Here is a 21,720-nt window from a genome sequence, read left to right on the forward strand (position 1 = left end):
GTCCAGTAAGGAGGTCGGAGGGACCAGTTTATATTAGTTGGCGTCCAGTAAGGAGGTTGGAAGGACCAGTTTATATTAGTTGGTGTCCAGTAAGGAGGTTGGAGGGACCAGTTTATATTAGTTGTGACCAGTAAGGAGGTCGGAGGGACCAGTTTATATTTGTTTGTTTCCAGTAAGGAGGTTGAAGTAACCAGTTTATATTGGCTGTGTCCAGTAAGGCGGTCGGAGGGACCAGTTTATATTGGCTGTGTCCAGTAAGGCGGTCGGAGGGGCCAGTTTATATTAGCTTTGTTCAGTAAGGAGGTCGGATTAGCCAGTTTATATTAGCTGGTCTCCAGTAAGGAGGTTGGAGGGACCAGTTTATATTAGTTTGTGTCCAGTAAGGAGTTCATAGGGACCAGTTTACTTTAGCAGTGTCCAGTAAGGAGGTCAGAGGGACCAGTTTATATTAGCTGTGTCCAGCAAGGAGGTTGGAGGGGCCAGTTTATATTAGCTGTGTCCAGTAAGGGGGTCAGAGGGGCCATTTTATATTAGCTGTGTCCCGTAAGGAGGTTGGAGTAACCAGTTTATATTGGCTGTGTCCAGTAAGGAGGTCGGAAGGACCAGTTTATATTAGCTGTGTCCAGTAAGGAGGTCAGAGGGACCAGTTTATATTGGCTGTGTCCTGTAAGGAGGTTGGAGTAACCAGTTTATATTGGCTGTGTCCAGTAAGGAGGTCAGAGGGACCAGTTTATATTAGTTGTGTCCTGTAAGGAGGTTGGAGGGACCAGTTTATATTAGCTGTGTCCTGTAAGGAGGTCGGAGGGACCAGTTTATATTAGTTTATTTCCAGTAAGGAGGTCGGAGGGACGAGTTTATATTAGCTGTGTCCAGTAAGGGGGTTGGAGGGGCCAGTTTATATTAGTTGGCGTCCAGTAAGGAGGTCGGAGGGACCAGTTTATATTAGTTGGTGTCCAGTAAAGAGGTTGGAGGGACCAGTTTATATTAGTTGATCTCCAGTAAGGAGGTCAGAGGGACCAGTTTATATTAGTTGGTATCCAGTAAGGAGGTCGGAGGGACCAGTTTATATTAGTTGGCGTCCAGTAAGGAGGTTGGAGGGACCAGTTTATATTAGTTGGTGTCCAGTAAAGATGTTGGAGGGACCAGTTTATATTTGTTTGTTTCCAGTAAGGAGGTTGATGTAACCAGTTTATATTGGCTGTGTCCAGTAAGGCGGTCGGAGGGACCAGTTTATATTGGCTGTGTCCAGTAAGGCGGTCGGAGGGGCCAGTTTATATTAGCTTTGTTCAGTAAGGAGGTCGGATTAGCCAGTTTATATTAGTTGTGTCCTGTAAGGAGGTTGGAGGGACCAGTTTATATTAGCTGTGTCCTGTAAGGAGGTCGGAGGGACCAGTTTATATTAGTTTATTTCCAGTAAGGAGGTCGGAGGGACGAGTTTATATTAGCTGTGTCCAGTAAGGGGGTTGGAGGGGCCAGTTTATATTAGTTGGCGTCCAGTAAGGAGGTCGGAGGGACCAGTTTATATTAGTTGGTGTCCAGTAAAGAGGTTGGAGGAACCAGTTTATATTAGTTGATCTCCAGTAAGGAGGTCAGAGGGACCAGTTTATATTAGTTGGTATCCAGTAAGGAGGTCGGAGGGACCAGTTTATATTAGTTGGCGTCCAGTAAGGAGGTTGGAGGGACCAGTTTATATTAGTTGGTGTCCAGTAAAGATGTTGGAGGGACCAGTTTATATTAGTTGGCATCCAGTAATGAGGTTGGAGGGACCAATTTATATTAGTTGGCGTCCAGTAAGGAGGTTGGCGGGACCAGTTTATATTAGTTGGCGTCCAGTAAGGAGGTTGGAGGGACCAGTTTTATTAGTTTATCTCCAGTAAGGAGGTCAGAGGGACCAGTTTATATTAGTTGGCGTTCGGTAAGGAGGTTGGAGGGACCAGTTTATATTAGTTGGCGTTCAGTAAGGAGGTTGGCGGGACCAGTTTATATTAGTTGGCGTCCAGTAAGGAGGTTGGAGGGACCAGTTTTATTAGTTGATCTCCAGTAAGGAGGTCTGAGAGACCAGTTTATATTAGTTGGCGTTCAGTAAGGAGGTTGGAGGGACCAGTTTATATTAGTTGGTGTCCAGTAAGGAGGTTGGAGGGACCAGTTTATATTAGTTGATCTCCAGTAAGGAGGTCAGAGGGACCAGTTTATATTAGTTTGTTTCCAGTAAGGAGGTTGGAGGGACCAGTTTATATTAGTTGATCTCCAGTAAGGAGGTCAGAGGGACCAGTTTATATTAGTTTGTTTCCAGTAAGGAGGTTGGAGGGACCAGTTTATATTAGTTTTATCCAGTAAGGAGGTCGAAGGGACCAGTATATATTAGCTGTGACCAGTAAGGAGGTCGGAGGGACCAGTTTATATTGGCTGTGTCCAGTAAGGAGGTTGGGTGGACCAGGTGAGATTATCTGGTGTCCAGTGGGAAGTAATGACTTGGCCATATTATCTCGCAGGTGTCAGGATGGTGGGATGAGTATTATTTCTGTTTTATGACGAGTGGCAGGATCGGACTATGATTTACTTTGCCAATATGGATGACACGTATGTACCCCGGCTGGTAATGTATGGGAAAAGGGGAGGCCTGGATGTTATATTCCATGATGTATACTGGTTTGTATTATCTCTGGGTGTCTGGGCCTCTTAAGCTCTATAGCAGCTGGGTATTACCGTCACCTTTGGCTGAGCAGCCCGTGTGGTCCGCAGGCATAGGGCCACAGACACTAATACCCCTGCAACCTCATTTACTGCACTGCTGCATTACATGTGTGTATTGATTGTGAGAAAAGTGATCTCATCTGTGATCGGCTCTAGAGCCAAAACCCACATCAGATGATATATTTCTGTTCTTTCTTCCTTCAGGTCTGATTGTGATGGAACTGCTTGTGGTGACATCAGGTAGGATCCGGAATATAACTAAACAAATGCCGACCATAGGACAGAATAATCCCCAGACCACCTTTAAACACAATTTACAGGTGACATTCTGTAGGTACATCCCACCACTTATCACATGTTAGAGTAGGCCGGTCTCGTCCACGTAGGATGATCTCTTCGGATCAGGTTTTTGGGGGGCTCGTCCAGGATTCCTATCCTTACAAAATTCACCCGACGAACAAAAAAATGAAAAGAAGCATAAAATCTATTCTGTGAGAGAATCATTGTCTGCTTGAGCTTTCTCCCTTATTTGAGATCCCTAATTAATGGGCGAAGTACCTGTGATAGTCTATGGGGCCATTCACATGCCCGTGATTTTTCGCAGACTAAGAGGTCCGCAGAAATTCACTAAGACATAACTGATTTTGATCCAAGGGTTGCATCAAAATCAGCAATACAAGTCAATGGCTACGTGAAAAAAAATCGATTTTGCTCATTCATCGGGTGATCGGCAGCCAGTTTATACGGAAGGATAATTGTAAAATGAGCGTTTTTAAGAACCCTCATTCCCAATTATCTTTCAGTGTAAATGGAACTTACTTAAGGGGACAGCAGTGGACTTGACCTGGCAAAATTCCCTGGGCGCTCCATGCTCTAATTTATACATGTTAAACTCCGGCCTGTGGGCCATATCAGTCCCGCAGGGTGGTTATATTTGGTTTGCGACACCAGAACCACCACCACTATGTGGGGCCATTATACTGTATGGAGGACTATGTGGGGCCATTATTTTGTATGGAGGACTATGTGGGGCCCATTATTCTGCATGAAGGACTATGTGGGGCTATTATACTGTATGGAGGACTATGCGGGGCCATTATTCTGTATGGAGGACTATGTGGGGCCCATTATTCTGTATGGAGGACTATGTGGGGCTCATTATTCTGTATGGAGGACTATTAGGGGCCATTATACTGTATGGAGGACTATGTGGGGCCATTATACTGTATGGAGGACTATGTGGGGTCCATTATTCTGTAAGGAGGACTATGTGGGGCCCATTATTCTGTATGGAGGATTATATGGGGCCATTATTCTGTATGGAGGACTATGTGGGTCCCATTATACTGTATGGAGGACTATGTGGGGCCATTATTCTGTATGGAGGACTATGTGGGGCCCATTATTCTGTATGGAGGACTATGTGGGGCCCATTATTCTGTATGGAGGACTATGTGGTGCCCATTATTCTGTATGGAGGACTATGTGGGGCCCATTATATTCTATACTGGTTGGCCCATGACTTTGTCCAAGTTTTTCATTTTGGTCCTCTGTGTATATGAGTTGGACATCGCTGCTCTAATTGTATGCAAATAGTGCCCTTTGGAGAAACATAAATAAGTAATACTACTCGATAGTGCCCATTGGGTCAGGATCAGGGTCCCCTAAAGTTGTCATTGGTATTTATACATTAAAGGGAAATACACTTGGGACTACAGAACAGGAGAAGGATCTGGGTATTCTGGTTACAATGAGCTGAGCAGCAGCACTCAATGTCAGGCAGCTGCTGCAAAAGCAAAAAAGATTTTAGGGTGTATAAAAAGAGATAAAATCCTGTGATCCTAGCATATTATTACCCCCCTATAAATCACTTAGTAGGCCACATCTAGAATATGGGATCCTGTTTTGGGCCCCACATTTAAAAAAATTGGGTTATATAATAATCTAGCAATAGAAAATGTAGAACTGGTGGAGAAACAGTCAAATTGATGGACCTAAGTCTTTTTTCAACTCATATAACTATGTAACTTGAAAAAGGCGCCAATAGTTGGGTGGTTTATGTTTTGAGTTTGAGTGTTAGTACGGCATGTGGGGATCAATAGAGGAGGATAATGTACACCATTATAGAGGGATTCTGGATTGTTCAGGCATTTATATTCCAGTTTGTAGTCTGGTTAGGTAACTGGGTGGTGAAAGATCAACATAGGTGCCATTTCACAACCACAGTCTTCTAACCGCACGTGTCCTACCCATATTGTGTATGTGGAGTCGCACTTTTGAAAAGTACCGGAAGCGGCCAGAGGGATGTTGCTCACATAGCGATCACACAGATCCACCAAAAGGCACACAAATGGTGGATGTAGGGGGAGGACCTCTAGTACAGTATATATAGTATATATACAGTATTATCCCCCAGAGCTGCACTCACTACTCTTCTGGTACAATCACTGTGTACATACAGTACATTACTGATCCTATACTGATCCTGAGCTACATCCTGTATTATACTCCAGAGCTGCACTCACTATTCTGCTGGTGCAGTCACTCTGTACATACATTACATTACTGATCCTGAGTTACATCCTGTATTATACTCCAGAGCTGCACTCACTATTCTGCTGGTGGAGTCACTGCGTACATACATTACATTACTGATCCTGAGTTATATCCTGTATTATACTCCAGAGCTGCACTCACTATTCTGCTGGTGCAGTCACAGTGTACATACATTACATTACTGATCCTGAGTTACATCCTGTATTATACTCCAGAGCTGCACTCACTATTCTGCTGGTGCAGTCACTGTGTACATACATTACATTACTGATCCTGAGTTACATCCTGTATTATACCCCAGAGCTGCACTCACTATTCTGCTGGTGGAGTCACTGTGTACATACATTACATTACTGATCCTGTACTGATCCTGAGTTACATCCTGTATTATACTCCAGAGCTGTACTCACTATTCTGCTGGTGCAGTCACTGTGTACATACATTACATTACTTATCCTGTACTGATCCTGAGTTACATCCAGTATTATACTGCAGAGCTGCACTCACTATTCTGCTGGTGCAATCACTGTGTACATACATTACATTACTTATCCTGTACTGATCCTGAGTTACATCCTGTATTTTACTCCAGAGCTGCATTCACTATTCTGTTGGTGGAGTCACTGTGTACATACATTACATTACTTATCCTGTACTGATCCTGAGTTACATCCTGTATTATACTCCAGAGCTGCACTCACTATTCTGCTGGTGCAGTCACTGTGTACATACATTACATTACTTATCCTGTACTGATCCTGAGTTACATCCAGTATTATACTGCAGAGCTGCACTCACTATTCTGCTGGTGCAATCACTGTGTATATACATTACATTACTGATCCTGTACTGATCCTGAGTTACATCCTGTATTATACTCCAGAGCTGCACTCACTATTCTGCTGGAGCAGTCACTGTGTACATACATTACATTACTGATCCTGTACTGATCCTGAGTTACATCCAGTATTATACTTCAGAGCTGCACTCACTATTCTGCTGGTGCAGTCACTGTGTACATACATTACATTACTTATCCTGTACTGATCCTGAGTTACTTCCTGCATTATACTCCAGAGCTGCATTCACTATTCTGTTGGTGGAGTCACTGTGTACATACATTACATTACTGATCCTGTACTGATCCTGAGTTACATCCTGTATTATACTCCAGAGCTGCACTCACTATTCTGCTGGTGCAGTCATTGTGTACATACATTACATTACTGATCCTGTACTGATCCTGAGTTACATCCTGTATTATACTCTAGAGCTGCATTCACTATTCTGCTGGTGCAGTCACTGTGTACATACATTACATTACTGATCCTGTACTGATCCTGAGTTACATCCTGTATTATACTCCAGAGCTGCACTCACTATTCTGCTGGTGCAGTCACTGTGTACATATATTACATTACTGATCCTGTACTGATCCTGAGTTACATCCAGTATTATACTTCAGAGCTGCACTCACTATTCTGCTGGTGCAGTCACTGTGTACATACATTACATTACTTATCCTGTACTGATCCTGAGTTACTTCCTGCATTATACTCCAGAGCTGCATTCACTATTCTGTTGGTGGAGTCACTGTGTACATACATTACATTACTGATCCTGTACTGATCCTGAGTTACATCCTGTATTATACTCCAGAGCTGCACTCACTATTCTGCTGGTGCAGTCATTGTGTACATACATTACATTACTGATCCTGTACTGATCCTGAGTTACATCCTGTATTATACTCCAGAGCTGCACTCACTATTCTGCTGGTGCAGTCACTGTGTACATACATTGCATTATTGATCCTGTACTGATCCTGAGTTACATCCTGTATTATACTCCAGAGCTGCACTCATTTTTCTGCTGGTGCAGTCACTGTGTACATACATTACATTACTGATCCTGTACTGATCCTGAGTTACATCCTGTATTATACTCCAGAGCTGCACTCACTATTCTGCTGCTACAGTCACTGTGTACATACATTACATTACTGATCCTGTACTGATCCTGAGTTACCTCCTGTATTATACTCCAGAGCTGCACTCACTAGTCTGCTGGTGCAGTCACTGTGTACATACATTACATTACTGATCCTGTACTGATCCTGAGTTACATCCTGTATTATACCCCAGAGCTGCACTCACTATTCTGCTGGTGCAGTCACTGGGTACATACATTACATTACTGATCCTGAGTTACATCCTGTATTATACTCCAGAGCTGCACTCACTATTCTGCTGGTGCAGTCACTGTGTACATACATTACATTACTGATCCTGAGTTACATCCTGTATTATACTCCAGAGCTGCACTCACTATTCTGCTGGTGCAGTCACTGTGTACATACATTACATTACTGATCCTAAGTTACATCCTGTATTATACCCCAGAGCTGCACTCACTATTCTGCTGGTGCAGTCACTGTGTACATACATTACATTACTGATCCTGTACTGATCCTGAGTTACATCGTGTATTATACTCCAGAGCTGCACTCACTATTCTGCTGGTGCAGTCACTGTGTACATACATTACATTACTGATCCTGTACTGATCCTGAGTTACATCGTGTATTATATTCCAGAGCTGCACTCACTATTCTGCTGGTGCAGTCACTGTGCACATACATTACATTACTGGTCCTGTACTGATCCTGAGTTACATCGTGTATTATACTCCAGAGCTGCACTCACTATTCTGCTGGTGCAGTCACTATGTACATACATTACATTACTGATCCTGTACTGATCCTGATTTACATCCTGTACTATATTCCAGAGCTGCACTCACTATTCTGTTGGTGGAGTCAATTTATATACAGTATACATTACATTACTGATCCTGAGTTACATCTTCGATTATACTCCAGAGCAGCACTCACTGTTCTGCTTGTAATGTGACATCATTGTGACCATGTTTTATGTAATTTAATTCAATATGTAAATTGAGAACTGACATAAAAATAATTTTCTATACGTATCACACAGAAAATTTACCTCCACCACAGCTATCCTTGATGACATCAGGAACCATCTACATGGGAGACACAGTAGAACTACAATGCACAGCACCAACAAAATACCCTGAAGGCATCTTCTACTTGTACTTAAACAGCACTGGACAGCGTCTACAGCAAAAAGAAGCTCCTGAGACAAAGAACACTGTGAAATTCACTATCACAAGCCCATACACCATGAAGTCTATGGAATACGTCTGTAAATACAAAACCTATGTAGGAAGTGAGCTCCAGTTATCTGAAGTCAGCAATGTTCTCTCCCTGACTGTTAATGGTAAGTGCTCAGCCCGCGATGTACAAGAATATAACTACTATAATACTGCCCCCGATGTACAAGAATATAACTACTATAATACTGCCCCCTATGTACAAGAATATAACTACTATAATACTGCCCCCTATTTACAAGAATATAACTACTATAATACTGCCCCCTATGTACAAGAATATAACTACTATAATACTGCCCCCTATGTACAAGAATATAACTACTATAATACTGCCCCCTATGTACCAGTATATAACTACTATAGTACTGCTCCTATATAGAAGAATATAACTACTATAATACTGCCCCCTATGTACAAGAATATAACTACTATAATACTGCCCCCTATGTACAAGAATATAACTACTATAATACTGCCCCTATCTACAAGAATATAACTACTATAATACTGCCCCCTATGTACAAGAATATAACTACTATAATACTGCCCCCTATGTACAAGAATATAACTACTATAATACTGCCCCCTATGTACAAGAATATAACTACTATAATACTGCCCCCTATGTACCAGTATATAACTACGATAGTACTGCTCCTATATACAAGAATATAACTACTATAATACTGCCCCCTATGTACAAGAATATAACTACTATAATACTGCCCCCTATGTACAAGAATATAACTACTATAATACTGCCCCTATCTACAAGAATATAACTACTATAATACTGCCCCTATGTACAAGAATATAACTACTATAATACTGCTCCTATGTACAAGAATATAACTACTATAATACTGCCCCTATGTACAAGAATGTAGCTACTATAATACTGCCCCCTATGTACAAGAATATAACTACTATAATACTGCCCCCGATGTACAAGAATATAACTACTATAATGCTGCTCCCTATCTACAAGAATATAACTACTATAATACTGCCCCCTATGTACAAGAATATAACTACTATAATACTGCCCCCGATGTACAAGAATATAACTACTATAATACTGCCCCCGATGTACAAGAATATATCTACTATAATACTGTCCATATGTACAAGAATATAACTACTATAATACTGCCCCTATGTACAAGAATATAACTACTATAATACTGCCCCCAACGTAGCAGATTGTGAGAGCTAAAGTGTTCTCCAAGTTGGATTTAAGGGGAGCCTACAATCTGGTTAGAATCAGAGAGGGGGATGAATGGAAAACTGCTTTCAATACCCCTGAGGGGCATTTTGAGAGTCTGGTTATGCCTTTTTGTCTCACCAATTCACCTGCAGTTTACTAGCATTTCGTAAACGATATTTCCCACCATTTAGTGGGCAGGTTTGTGGTGGTCTATTTGGATGATATTTTGATTTACTCAACTGATTTAGAGACACATCAGGGTCATGGTAAACAGGTACTACAGATTTTAAGAGATAACAAACTTTATACCAAACTGGAGAAATGTGTTTACGCTGTCCATGAGGTGCAATTTTTCAGGTATCGATTGTCAGGTTTTCGGATGGATCCGGAGAAGATCCGTGCTATACTTGATTGGGATTGTCCTGAGAACTTGAAGGCATTGCAGCGCTTTCTGGGGTTTACTAATTTTTACCGGAAATGTATCCAAAATTATTCGGTAATAGTGAAACCCCTCACTGACATGACAAAGAAGGGGTCGGATTTTTCTAATTGGTTGAATGCCACCCAGCAGGCTTTTTCCTCTTTAAAGAGAGGCACGGCACCTATACTCAGTCAACCCGATGTGTCTCAACCTTTCGTGGTTGAAGTGGATGTGTCGGAGGTGGGGGTTAAGGCTGTGTTACCTCAGGGTCCGTCCCCTGGTAAATGGCGTACATGCCCTTTGTTTTCCAAGAAGCTGTCTTCGGCCGAGAGAAGTTATGACGTGGGTAATAGGGAGCTTTTGAAGATTAAATTGGCTTTAGAAGAATGGCGACATTGGTTGGAGGGGGCTGTCCATCCTGTTACTGTTATCACGGACCATAAGAACCTGTCATATCTCCAGTCTGCTAAGCTTCTCAATCCTTGGCAGGCTAGGTGGTCTTTGTTTTTCACTAGGTTCAATTTTGTTGTCACTTTCCATCCAGGGGTAAAAAACATCAAGGCTGATGCATTGTCACGGAGCTTCGCTGGTGGTGGTGACCATGAGAACCCTGTCCCTATTTTGCAGAAGGGGGTGGTCATTTCGGCTTGTACCCTGACCCGGAAGGGGAGGTGTTGGAGGCTCAGGGGAATGTCCCATCTCCTGTCCTTCGGGGAGGTTGTTTGTGCCACCTAATCTGCACCGTACAGTAATTAGGAAACATCACAACTCTGTACTTGCTGAGGATCCAGGTAGTAAGGCAACTGCAGACCTCCTTTCACGTCATTTTTGGTGGCCGGATTGCATCAGGATGTGGTTTAATATTTGTCTGGTTGTGGATAGGATCAGTGCATTACCGGCACTTCCGAATGCCAAGACTCTGGCTCAGGTATTCATTAATGAGATCGTGAAGCTTCACAGGGTTCCTTCCGATGTGGTGTCAGATCAGGGGGACCCAGTTTGTTTCTAAATTCTGGAAAGCTTTTTGTACTCGACTGGGGGTGTAGTTATCTTTATCTTCTGCCTTCCATCCTCAGTCGATTGGACAGTCTGAGAGCATATATTAAAATTTGGAGACTTACCTCAGGTATTTTGTCTCCAAAAACCAGGAAGATTGGGCAACTTACTTACCTTTGGCCAAGTTCGCTATCTATGAACAATCATCACCAAGAGTCTACTGGCAGGTCACCTTTCTTTGGTGCATACGGTTTTCATCCACAGTTTGGTACCTTTAGTGGTGGAGGGGCTTCGGGAGTTCCTGAGGAGGAGCATTTTGCTTTGTTGATCTCTTCTGTGTGGAGGGGGTTCAGAATAATTTGAAACTCATGGGAGACAGATACAAACATATGGCTGACAGGAAACGCTCACCAGGTCTGGACCTAAGTGTGAATGACTTTGTGTGGTTGTCTACCAGGAATATCGAGTTGAAGGTTGCTTCCTGGAAGTTGGGACCTAGGTTTATTGGTCCCTACAAAAAAAACCCCCAAAAAAGCCATCTTTAACCCAGCAGTATTTCGTCTGGAGTTACCTCGGGCTCTTAGGATCCACAATGTGTTTCACAGGTCTCTGCTCAAGAAGTATGTGGCACCTCTTGAGTCCTCCCCCTTGTCGCCACCCCCAATCATGGTTGATGGCAATTTCGAGTTCCAAATATAGAAGATTATGGAATCTCGTCTTCAGCATCGTTCCCTTCAGTACTTGATGCACTGGAGGGGTTACGGTCCAGAGGAAAGGATTTGGGTCTCAGCATCAGAGGTGAATGCCCCTAGGTTGGTTCGTTCATTCCATGCCTTTCATCCAGATAAATCTGGTCCCGAGTATCCAGAGACCACTCGCAGAAGGGGGGGGGGATACTGTCATGGGTGTGTCAGGGTTGACAGACAGTCAAACGGTGTCTGGCTGTAGAAGGTCGCTGCGTTTGTCCTTACAAACATCTCCCTGATCCTTTTATGATTCCTCTCTCTTTAGGACCCAGCAGTGATCCTCACCTTGCTTGGTGATTATACCTTTCCCTTTAGGACCCTGAGGTATCCTCACCTTTTTTGCTGTTAATCAGCACTTCTTTGCTATGTCCTTAAATACACTCAGATCCTCAGAGAGTTGCTGGTGATAGCATGTTACCTATTCAGTCCTGGGATTCTAGTAGTCGACTAGAATTTTCTTGGAGTTCCTTCCAGGATTGTTGCCGTGTTTTCTCCTGTGTCATCCTGGAGCTAAGTGTATCCCCTGTTTGTTTCCCCTGTGTGTATTTTAGTTTGTAGTGGGGCTGACTCAGTGCTCACCCCTCCCGCTCTCTACCTAGGGCCTAGCCTTAGGGTCAGCTAGGTTCAGGTTTCTTGCTCGGCGATCGGTGCAGAACCTATTTAGGGTCTATAGGGGAGTCAGTGTTTGTCATTAGATCTGTTTAGGGGTCTCCACTCTCCCTAGTTGTAGGGCTCCCTACCCTTTTCACGTCTTTTTACACTGGGTTCTCCCTATACCCAGCGTGACAAATACTGCCTCTATGCATAAGAATATAACTACTATAATACTGCCCCCATGTACAAGACCGTAACAGCTATAATACTGCCCCCTATGTACAAGAATATAACTACTATAATACTGCTCCTATGTACAGGAATATAACTACTATAATACTGCCCCCTATGTACAAAAATATAACTACTATAATACTGCTCATATGTACAAGAATATCACTACTATAATACTGCCCCCTATGTACAAGAATATAACTATTATAATACTGCTCCTATGTACAAGAATATAACTACTATAATACTGCTCCTATATACAGGAATATAACTACTATAATACTGCTCCTATGTAATACTGCTCCTATGTACAAGAATATAACTACTATAATACTGCCCCCTATGTACAAGAATATAACTACTATAATACTGCCCCTGTGTACAAGAATATAACTACTATAATACTGTCCCCTATGTACAAGAATATAACTACTTTAATACTGCTCCTCTGTACAAGAATATAACTAATATAATACTGCCACATGTGTACAAGAATATAACTACTATAATACTGCCCCTATGTACAAGAATATAACTACTATAATACTGCCCACTATGTACAAGAATATAACTACTATAATACTGCCCCTATGTACAAGAATATAACTACTATAATACTGCCCCCTATGTACAAGAATATAACTACTATAATACTGTCCCTATGTACAAGAATATAACTACTATAATACTGCTCCTATGTACAGGAATATAACTACTATAATACTGCTCATATGTACAAGAATATAACTACTATATTACTGCCCCCTATGTACAAGAATATAACTACTATAATACTGCCCCCTATGTACAAGAATATAACTACTTTAATACTGCTCCTCTGTACAAGAATATAACTACTATAATACTGCCACATGTGTACAAGAATATAACTACTATAATACTGCCCCTATGTACAAGAATATAACTACTATAATACTGCCCACTATGTACAAGAATATAACTACTATAATACTGCCCCTATGTACAAGAATATAACTACTATAATACTGCCCCCTATGTACAAGAATATAACTACTATAATACTGTCCCTATGTACAAGAATATAACTACTATAATACTGCTCATATGTACAAGAATATAACTACTATATTACTGTCCCCTATGTACAAGAATATAACTACAATAATACTGCCCTCTATGTACAATAATATAACTACTTTAATACTGCTCCTCTGTACAAGAATATAACTACTATAATACTGCCACATGTGTACAAGAATATAACTACTATAATACTGCCCCTATGTACAAGAATATAACTACTATAATACTGCCCACTATGTACAAGAATATAACTACTATAATACTGCTATGTACAAGAATATAACTACTATAATACTGCTCCCTATGTACAAGAATATAACTACTATAATACTGCCCCTATGTACAAGAATATAACTACTATAATACTGCTCCTATGTACAAGAATATAACTACTATAATACTGCCCCTATGTACAAGAATATAACTACTAGAATACTGCCCCCTATGTACAAGAATATAACTACTATAATACTTCTCCTATGTACAAGAATATAACTACTATAATACTGCCCCTATGTACAAGAATATAACTACTAGAATACTGCCCCCTATGTACAAGAATATTACTACTATAATACTGCCCCCTATGTACAGGAATATAACTACTATAATACTGCTCCTATGTACAAGAATATAACTACTATAATACTGCTCCTATGTACAAGAATATAACTACTATAATACTGCCCCTATGTACAAGAATATAACTGCTATAATACTGCCCCCTATGTACAAGAATATAACTACTATAATACTGCCCCCTATGTATAAAAATATAACTACTATAATACTGCTCCTATGTACAAGAGTATAACTACTATAATACTGCCCCCTATGTACAAGAATATAACTACTATAATACTACCCCCTATGTACAGGAATATAACTACTATAATACTGCCCCCTATGTACAAGAATATAACTACTATAATACTGCCCCTATGTACAAGAATATAACTACTAGAATACTGCCATATGTGTACAAGAATATAACTACTTTTATAATGGCCCTCTCTACAAGAATACTTGAGGGGGTCTACAATTTATAATTTATCCATAGGATAGACGATAAATATCTGATCCTTTTAGTTGTCACCTAGTCTAAAAGCACAGGTTCTGTACCTCCAGTGTTAGTAGTGTGGCGTCTAGCGTGCGTGCAGTTGCTCCATTCATTGTCTTCGGGGAATGCCGCAGATTGTCCAGTACATCACACATAGCCATGAACAGCCGGTCACTTCTATGCTCCTTTATTCAACTTCAGAAAGGAGGAATATGGGATCAGAACCAATAGATCATCGGTGACGGTCATAGCAGCGCAACCTTCAGAGGTCAGATATTTCTCACCTATCCTAATTCAACGGTTTATACTGTATATCAGGTCGTGTCCATGATCAGATATATACAGATATCAGAGATTTTTTCATCCTTTCTCCCCTTTAGTCATAGCAGGGCATGCGCACAGGCCCATCTCATGCTGGCGAGGTGTGTGCCCATTATGGATAGATCTATGTATGGTGTGCACAACTCAGAAAATCAGTGCTTTTGTAGTTTTACAACCAGCAATGTTCTCTAACGTGTGTGAATGTTGTCCATGTTGTATTACAGTTCCGGTATGGGTCTTTGTTTTAGTCGGACTGGGTGGTCTTCTGATCCTCATGGCTGCAGTATTGGTGACCTTCTACCTGGTGAGAAGAGGTAAGTAGATATAGTCTATCAACTGGTCTACAACATTGTCAACTACAAGATGATGAAATGCCACAAGGACCGGGTCAGAACGGGCTCCAGATTTATGCGGACCCTTGGGTGACAGAGTCCCAATAGGGTCCCTCTTCACTTTCCATTTTTCTTCTTCTACTTCCAAGACTTAGAACATTTTTGTATTTTTCAATCAATGGAGATGTACGTACCAGGGCTTGATTTTTCTTTGTTGCGAGTTGCCGTTTTTATCATTACCACTTTTGGGGCCATATAACTTTCTGATCTCTTTTTATTCCATGTTTTAGGGGGAGGCAAAGTGACCAAAATAAAAAAAAACAGTTATCCTGCCATTTTGATTTTTATCCCATTTCGACATTTACCGTATGGGATAAATATTCTGATTTATTTATTTATTTATTTTTTTCGATTTCATTCACGTAATATAGTATGATCGGAACTTTTTTTATTTTTTTTTTTTTTTTTTATTTTTTACTATTTTTCTTTTACTTTCACATTATTTCTTGATCCGGGGATCACTTGTACAATACACTGTGATACTGTAACATTGCTGATCTTCTATCAAGCCCAAATTTGTGTACAAACATGACAGACACGAGGGCCCTCGGTAAGCCCCCAGGCTGCCATAACAAATGATGTTGAGGGCTGGGGGGCTTATGGGTGTAGAAAGGGACATTTTACCCCATTTTAAACCTCTTAAATGCTGCGGTGATGATTGACAGCAGCATCTAAGAGGTTAAACACCACTGATAGCGGTATATAGAACGTGCCTCTGGCGCTTACCGGCTTCTATCAATGCCCGATGATGCAATCATTTGGCGCCTATGGGTCATTTTGGTAGTCGGGGGCCTGCTGAAGGCCTCTTTGCCGCCATCTTGGTAGTACTCAGCTATAGGCTGTGCTTCATAGGACACCGAGGTTTACACTGTATACTAAAATATTGTGGTTTTGCAGTATATAGTATAAGCGAGGTTCAAGTCCAATAAGGAGCTAAAAAATAAAGTAAAAAAAAAGTTTTGGAAAAATATATAAAAAAAATTAAAAAGTTCAAATCACCCCTCCTTTTCCCCAATTGAAAATAAATAAATTAAACAAATTTAAAAAAAAAGAAAAGTTTGATGTATCAAAATATAAATTTAATTCCAGTAAATCTGAATGACAAACGGCGTAATGAGAAAAATTATTAAAAAAGGCCAAAAATGTGTTTTTTTCGATCACTATTCCGCCCTAAAAAAATGCAATAAAAACAGATCAAAACATGTAAAAAAAAAATGGCCAAATGAGGTATAAATAAAACCGTCTGCTCGTCATGCAAAAAACAAGCCCTCGCCCCGCTCTGTCAATGGAAAAACAATAATGTTATGGATCGCAGAATATGGCGACACAAACCCGAAAAAGTTTTGTCCAAAAATTTCTGAATTTTTTTTTTCTACACTTTAATAAAAAAAAAAAATCTAAACAAGTTTGGTGTCTCCATAATCGTACTGACCTGAAGAATCAAGTTTAAGAGTAATTTTTATCACGTAATGTATGTCGTAAAAACGACGCACAAAAAAAAAATATGGCAGAATTGTAATTTTTTTCCCACTTTCACCATATTTGGAAATTTTTCCCCATTTTTCAGTAAATTGAATGGTAAAATAAAAGGCATCTTTCAAACCTATAACTCGTCCCGCCAAAAAATAAGCCCTAAGAGGGCGATCTGAATGGGAAAATAAAAAGGTTATCACTCCTGGAAGACGGGAAGGAGAAAAAACCAACAAAAATGAAAATTGGCTGCTGATGTAAAGGGTTAAAATGGAAGATACTGAACATTGATTTATATGGCAGGAGATGTTGGGGGTCACGGTTGGTATATAAATTGGTGAAATCTATTAATAATGTCCAGAATGATATGTCATTTTTATGACCATGGGTCTCCTCCTACTACAATCTGCCCCTAGCGATGCTTATTCTATCTATGATCTGTGTCTTTTCTTACAGGTAAAAAGAAGAAAAAGGAACAAAGGTAAGAAAGGTGGCTTTTTTAAAATCAAAACTGTCTTTTGTTTCCCATAGCAACCAATCACAGCGCGGCTTTCATTTTCCCAAGGCAGTATAAAATAAGAAAGCTGAGTTCTGATTGGTTGCTAGGGGCAACTAAGATGGTTGTTCTTTTATGACAGTTTTGATAAATGAGGCCCAAATGTCATTATTCACTTGTGGTGTCCATAAGGGTAAAAAAAATAGGCTCACAAGCTCCTTAAAAATGTATTTAAAGAACTAGTGTCATTAGTGATGTCATTGCTACTCGCATCCTGTATTATGGATCAGTGATGTCATCTCTACATGTTTCCTATGTTATGACTTGGTGATGTCATCTCTACATGTTTCCTATGTTATGAGTTGATGATGTCATCTCTACATGTTTCTTAGGTTATGAGTTGGTGATGTCATCTCTACATATTTCTTAGGTTATGACTTGGTGATGTCATCTCTACATATTTCCTATGTTATGGGTTGATGATGTCATCTCTACATGTTTCTTAGGTTATGAGTTGGTGATGTCATCTCTACATATTTCCTATGTTGTGAGTGGATGATGTCATCTCTACATGTTTCTTAGGTTATGAGTTGATGATGTCATCTCTACATGTTTCCTATGTTATGAGTTGGTGATGTCATCTCTACATGTTTCTTAGGTTATGAGTTGGTGATGTCATCTCTACATGTTTCCTATGTTATGAGTTGGAGATGTCATCTCTACATGTTTCTTAGGTTATGAGTTGGTGATGTCATCTCTGCATGTTTCCTATGTTATGAGTTGGTGATGTCATCTCTACATGTTTCCTATGTTATGACTTGATGATGTAATCTCTACATGTTTCATATGTTATGACTTGGTGATGTCATCTCTACATGTTTCCTATGTTATGAGTTGATGATGTCATCTCTACATGTTTCCTATGTTATGAGTTGGTGATGTCATCTCTACATGTTTCCTATGTTATGACTTGGTGATGTCATCTCTATATGTTTCTTATGTTATGAGTTGATGATGACATCTCTACATGTTTCTTAGGTTATGAGTTGGTGATGTCATCTCTACATGTTTCCTATGTTATGAGTTGATGATGTCATCTCTACATGTTTCCTATGTTATGAGTTGGTGATGTCATCTCTACATGTTTCCTATGTTATGACTTGGTGATGTCATCTCTATATGTTTCTTATGTTATGAGTTGATGTCATCTCTACATGTTTCTTAGGTTATGAGTTGGTGATGTCATCTCTGCATGTTTCCTATGTTATGAGTTGGTGATGTCATCTCTACATGTTCCTTAGGTTATGAGTTGGTGATGTCATCTCTACATGTTTCTTATGTTATGACTTGGTGATGTCATCTCTACATGTTTCCTATGTTATGAGTTGATGATGTCATCTCTACATGTTCCTTAGGTTATGAGTTGGTGATGTCATCCCTACATGTTTCCTATGTTATGAGTTGGTGATGTCATCTCTACATGTTTCTTATGTTATGAGTTGATGATGACATCTCTACATGTTTCTTATGTTATGAGTTGGTGATGTCATCTCTACATGTTTCCTATGTTATGAGTTGATGATGTCATCTCTACATGTTTCCTATGTTATGACTTGGTGATGTCATCTCTATATGTTTCTTATGTTATGAGTTGATGATGACATCTCTACATGTTTCTTAGGTTATGAGTTGGTGATGTCATCTCTACATGTTTCCTATGTTATGAGTTGATGATGTCATCTCTACATGTTTCCTATGTTATGAGTTGGTGATGTCATCTCTACATGTTTCCTATGTTATGACTTGGTGATGTCATCTCTACATGTTTCTTATGTTATGAGTTGGTGATGTCATCTCTACATGTTTCTTAGGTTATGAGTTGGTGATGTTATCTCTGCATGTTTCCTATGTTATGAGTTGGTGATGTCATCTCTACATGTTTCTTAGGTTATGAGTTGGTGATGTCATCTCTGCATGTTTCCTATGTTATGAGTTGGTGATGTCATCTCTACATGTTTCCTATGTTATGACTTGATGATGTAATCTCTACATGTTTCATATGTTATGACTTGGTGATGTCATCTCTACATCTTTCCTATGTTATGAGTTGATGATGTCATCTCTACATGTTCCTTAGGTTATGAGTTGGTGATGTCATCCCTACATGTTTCTTATGTTATGAGTTGATGATGACATCTCTACATGTTTCTTAGGTTATGAGTTGTTGATGTCATCTCTACATGTTTCTTATGTTATCAGTTGGTGATGTCATCTCTACATGTTTCCTATGTTATGAGTTGGTGATGTCATCCCTAGATGTTTCCTATGTTATGAGTTAATTATGTCATCTCTACATGTTTCTTATGTTATGAGTTAGTGATGTCATCTCTACATGTTTCCTATGTTATGAGTTGATGATGTCATCTCTACATGTTTCCTATGTTATGAGTTGGTGATGTCATCTCTACATGTTTCCTATGTTATGACTTGGTGATGTCATCTCTATATGTTTCTTATGTTATGAGTTGATGATGACATCTCTACATGTTTCTTAGGTTATGAGTTGGTGATGTCATCTCTACATGTTTCCTATGTTATGAGTTGATGATGTCATCTCTACATGTTTCCTATTTTATGATTTGGTGATGTCGTCTCTACATGTTTCCTATGTTATGACTTGGTGATGTCATCTCTATATGTTTCTTATGTTATGAGTTGATGATGTCATCTCTACATGTTTCTTAGGTTATGAGTTGGTGATGTCATCTCTGCATGTTTCCTATGTTATGAGTTGGTGATGTCATCTCTACATGTTTCCTATGTTATGACTTGGTGATGTAATCTCTACATGTTTCATATGTTATGACTTGGTGATGTAATCTCTACATGTTTCCTATGTTATGAGTTGATGATGTCATCTCTACATGTTTCTTAGGTTATGAGTTGGTGATGTCATCTCTATATGTGTCTTGTGTTATGGATCAGTGATGTCATCTTAATATGTTTATTATTTAATAGAATCATGATGTCATTTCTACATGTGTCTTGTGTTATGCATTAGTGATGTCACCTTTTAGGTTCCTTTTGTTATGGATTTGTGATGTCATCTCTACATGTTTCTTATGTGATAGAGTGGTGATCTCATTTCTACATGCTTCTTGTATCTTTGACATGTTTCTTATTTAATGATGTCATTTTTCCATGCGTCTTTTGTTATGGATTGGTGATCGTCCTACCTGCTTTGTGGCATATGCGGGAGGTTGGTGTTGCCCTTGAGGTAGATGTGCCCTGCAGGATATCATGAATAACACTAAGATTGCATTTTCTTCTCTTCAGGGATAAAGAGTCGATCTGGATTGCCCAAGATGTGACAAAAGGTCTTTGTGAATGTTTGCTTCCTGTAAATGTTTCTCATTTTTCCGATCATCGCTCACATTTCGTCATCTCTATAATCACAAACTCTGCAGTTCTGCTTCTTCCTCCCCCACGTTTCTTGCTTTTCCCTACATCTTCTCTCCTTTCCCTACATCTCCTCTCCTTTCCCTGCATCTTGTCCTTTTCCTACATCTTCTGTCCTTTTCCTACATCTTCTCTCCTTTCCCTACATCTTCTCTCCTTTCCGTACATCATCTCTCCTTTCCCTACATCTTCTCTTCTTTCCCTACACCTTCTCTCCTTTCCCTACATCTTCTCTCCTTTCCCTACATCTTCTCTCCTTTCCCTACATTCTCTCTCCTTTCCCTACATCTTCTCTACTTTCCCTACATCCTCTCTCCTTTCCCTACATCTTCTCTCCTTTTTCTACATCTTCTGTCCTTTCCCTACATCTTCTCTCCTTTCCCTGCATCTTCTCTCCTTTTTCTACATCTTCTGTCCTTTCCCTACATCTTCTCTCCCTTCCCTACATCTTCTCTCCTTTTCCTACATCTTCTGTCCTTTCCCTACATCTTCTGTCCTTTCCCTGCATCTTCTCTCCTTTCCCTGCATCTTCTGTCCTTTCCCTACACCTTCTCTCCTTTCCCTACATCTTCTCTCCTTTCCCTACACCTTCTCTCCTTTCCCTACATCTTCTCTCCTTTCCCTACATCTTCTCTCCTTTCCCTACACCTTCTCTCCTTTCCCTACATCTTCTCTCCTTTCCCTACACCTTCTCTCCTTTCCCTACACCTTCTCTCCTTTCCCTACATCTTCTGTCCTTTCCCTGCATCCTCTCTCCTTTCCCTACATCCTCTCTCCTTTCCCTACATCTTCTGTCCTTTCCCTACATCCT

General features: G+C 40.1%; 1 protein-coding gene across 2 annotated transcripts in view; it reads left to right on the forward strand.

Moving 5' to 3' along the window:
- Window positions 1–21,720, forward strand: part of CUNH19orf38 (chromosome unknown C19orf38 homolog) — a 44,829-nt gene that overhangs the window by 16,681 nt on the left and 6,428 nt on the right. Inside the window, exons 2-6 of one of the 2 annotated variants that reach the window (XM_073650950.1) lie at window positions 2,899–2,934; window positions 8,250–8,552; window positions 15,317–15,406; window positions 17,411–17,435; window positions 20,787–20,827. In XM_073650950.1, the coding sequence (XP_073507051.1) occupies window positions 2,899–2,934; window positions 8,250–8,552; window positions 15,317–15,406; window positions 17,411–17,435; window positions 20,787–20,827 (495 nt within the window). The remainder of the gene's footprint in view (window positions 1–2,898; window positions 2,935–8,249; window positions 8,553–15,316; window positions 15,407–17,410; window positions 17,436–20,786; window positions 20,828–21,720) is intronic. The other variant, XM_073650951.1, reaches the window with a different exon arrangement.

The sequence above is a fragment of the Phyllobates terribilis genome, unplaced genomic scaffold, assembly GCF_046119375.1.
Source record: "Phyllobates terribilis strain yellow unplaced genomic scaffold, ASM4611937v1 Scaffold_11__3_contigs__length_659146591, whole genome shotgun sequence".
NCBI classification, from domain to species: Eukaryota; Metazoa; Chordata; class Amphibia; order Anura; family Dendrobatidae; genus Phyllobates; species Phyllobates terribilis.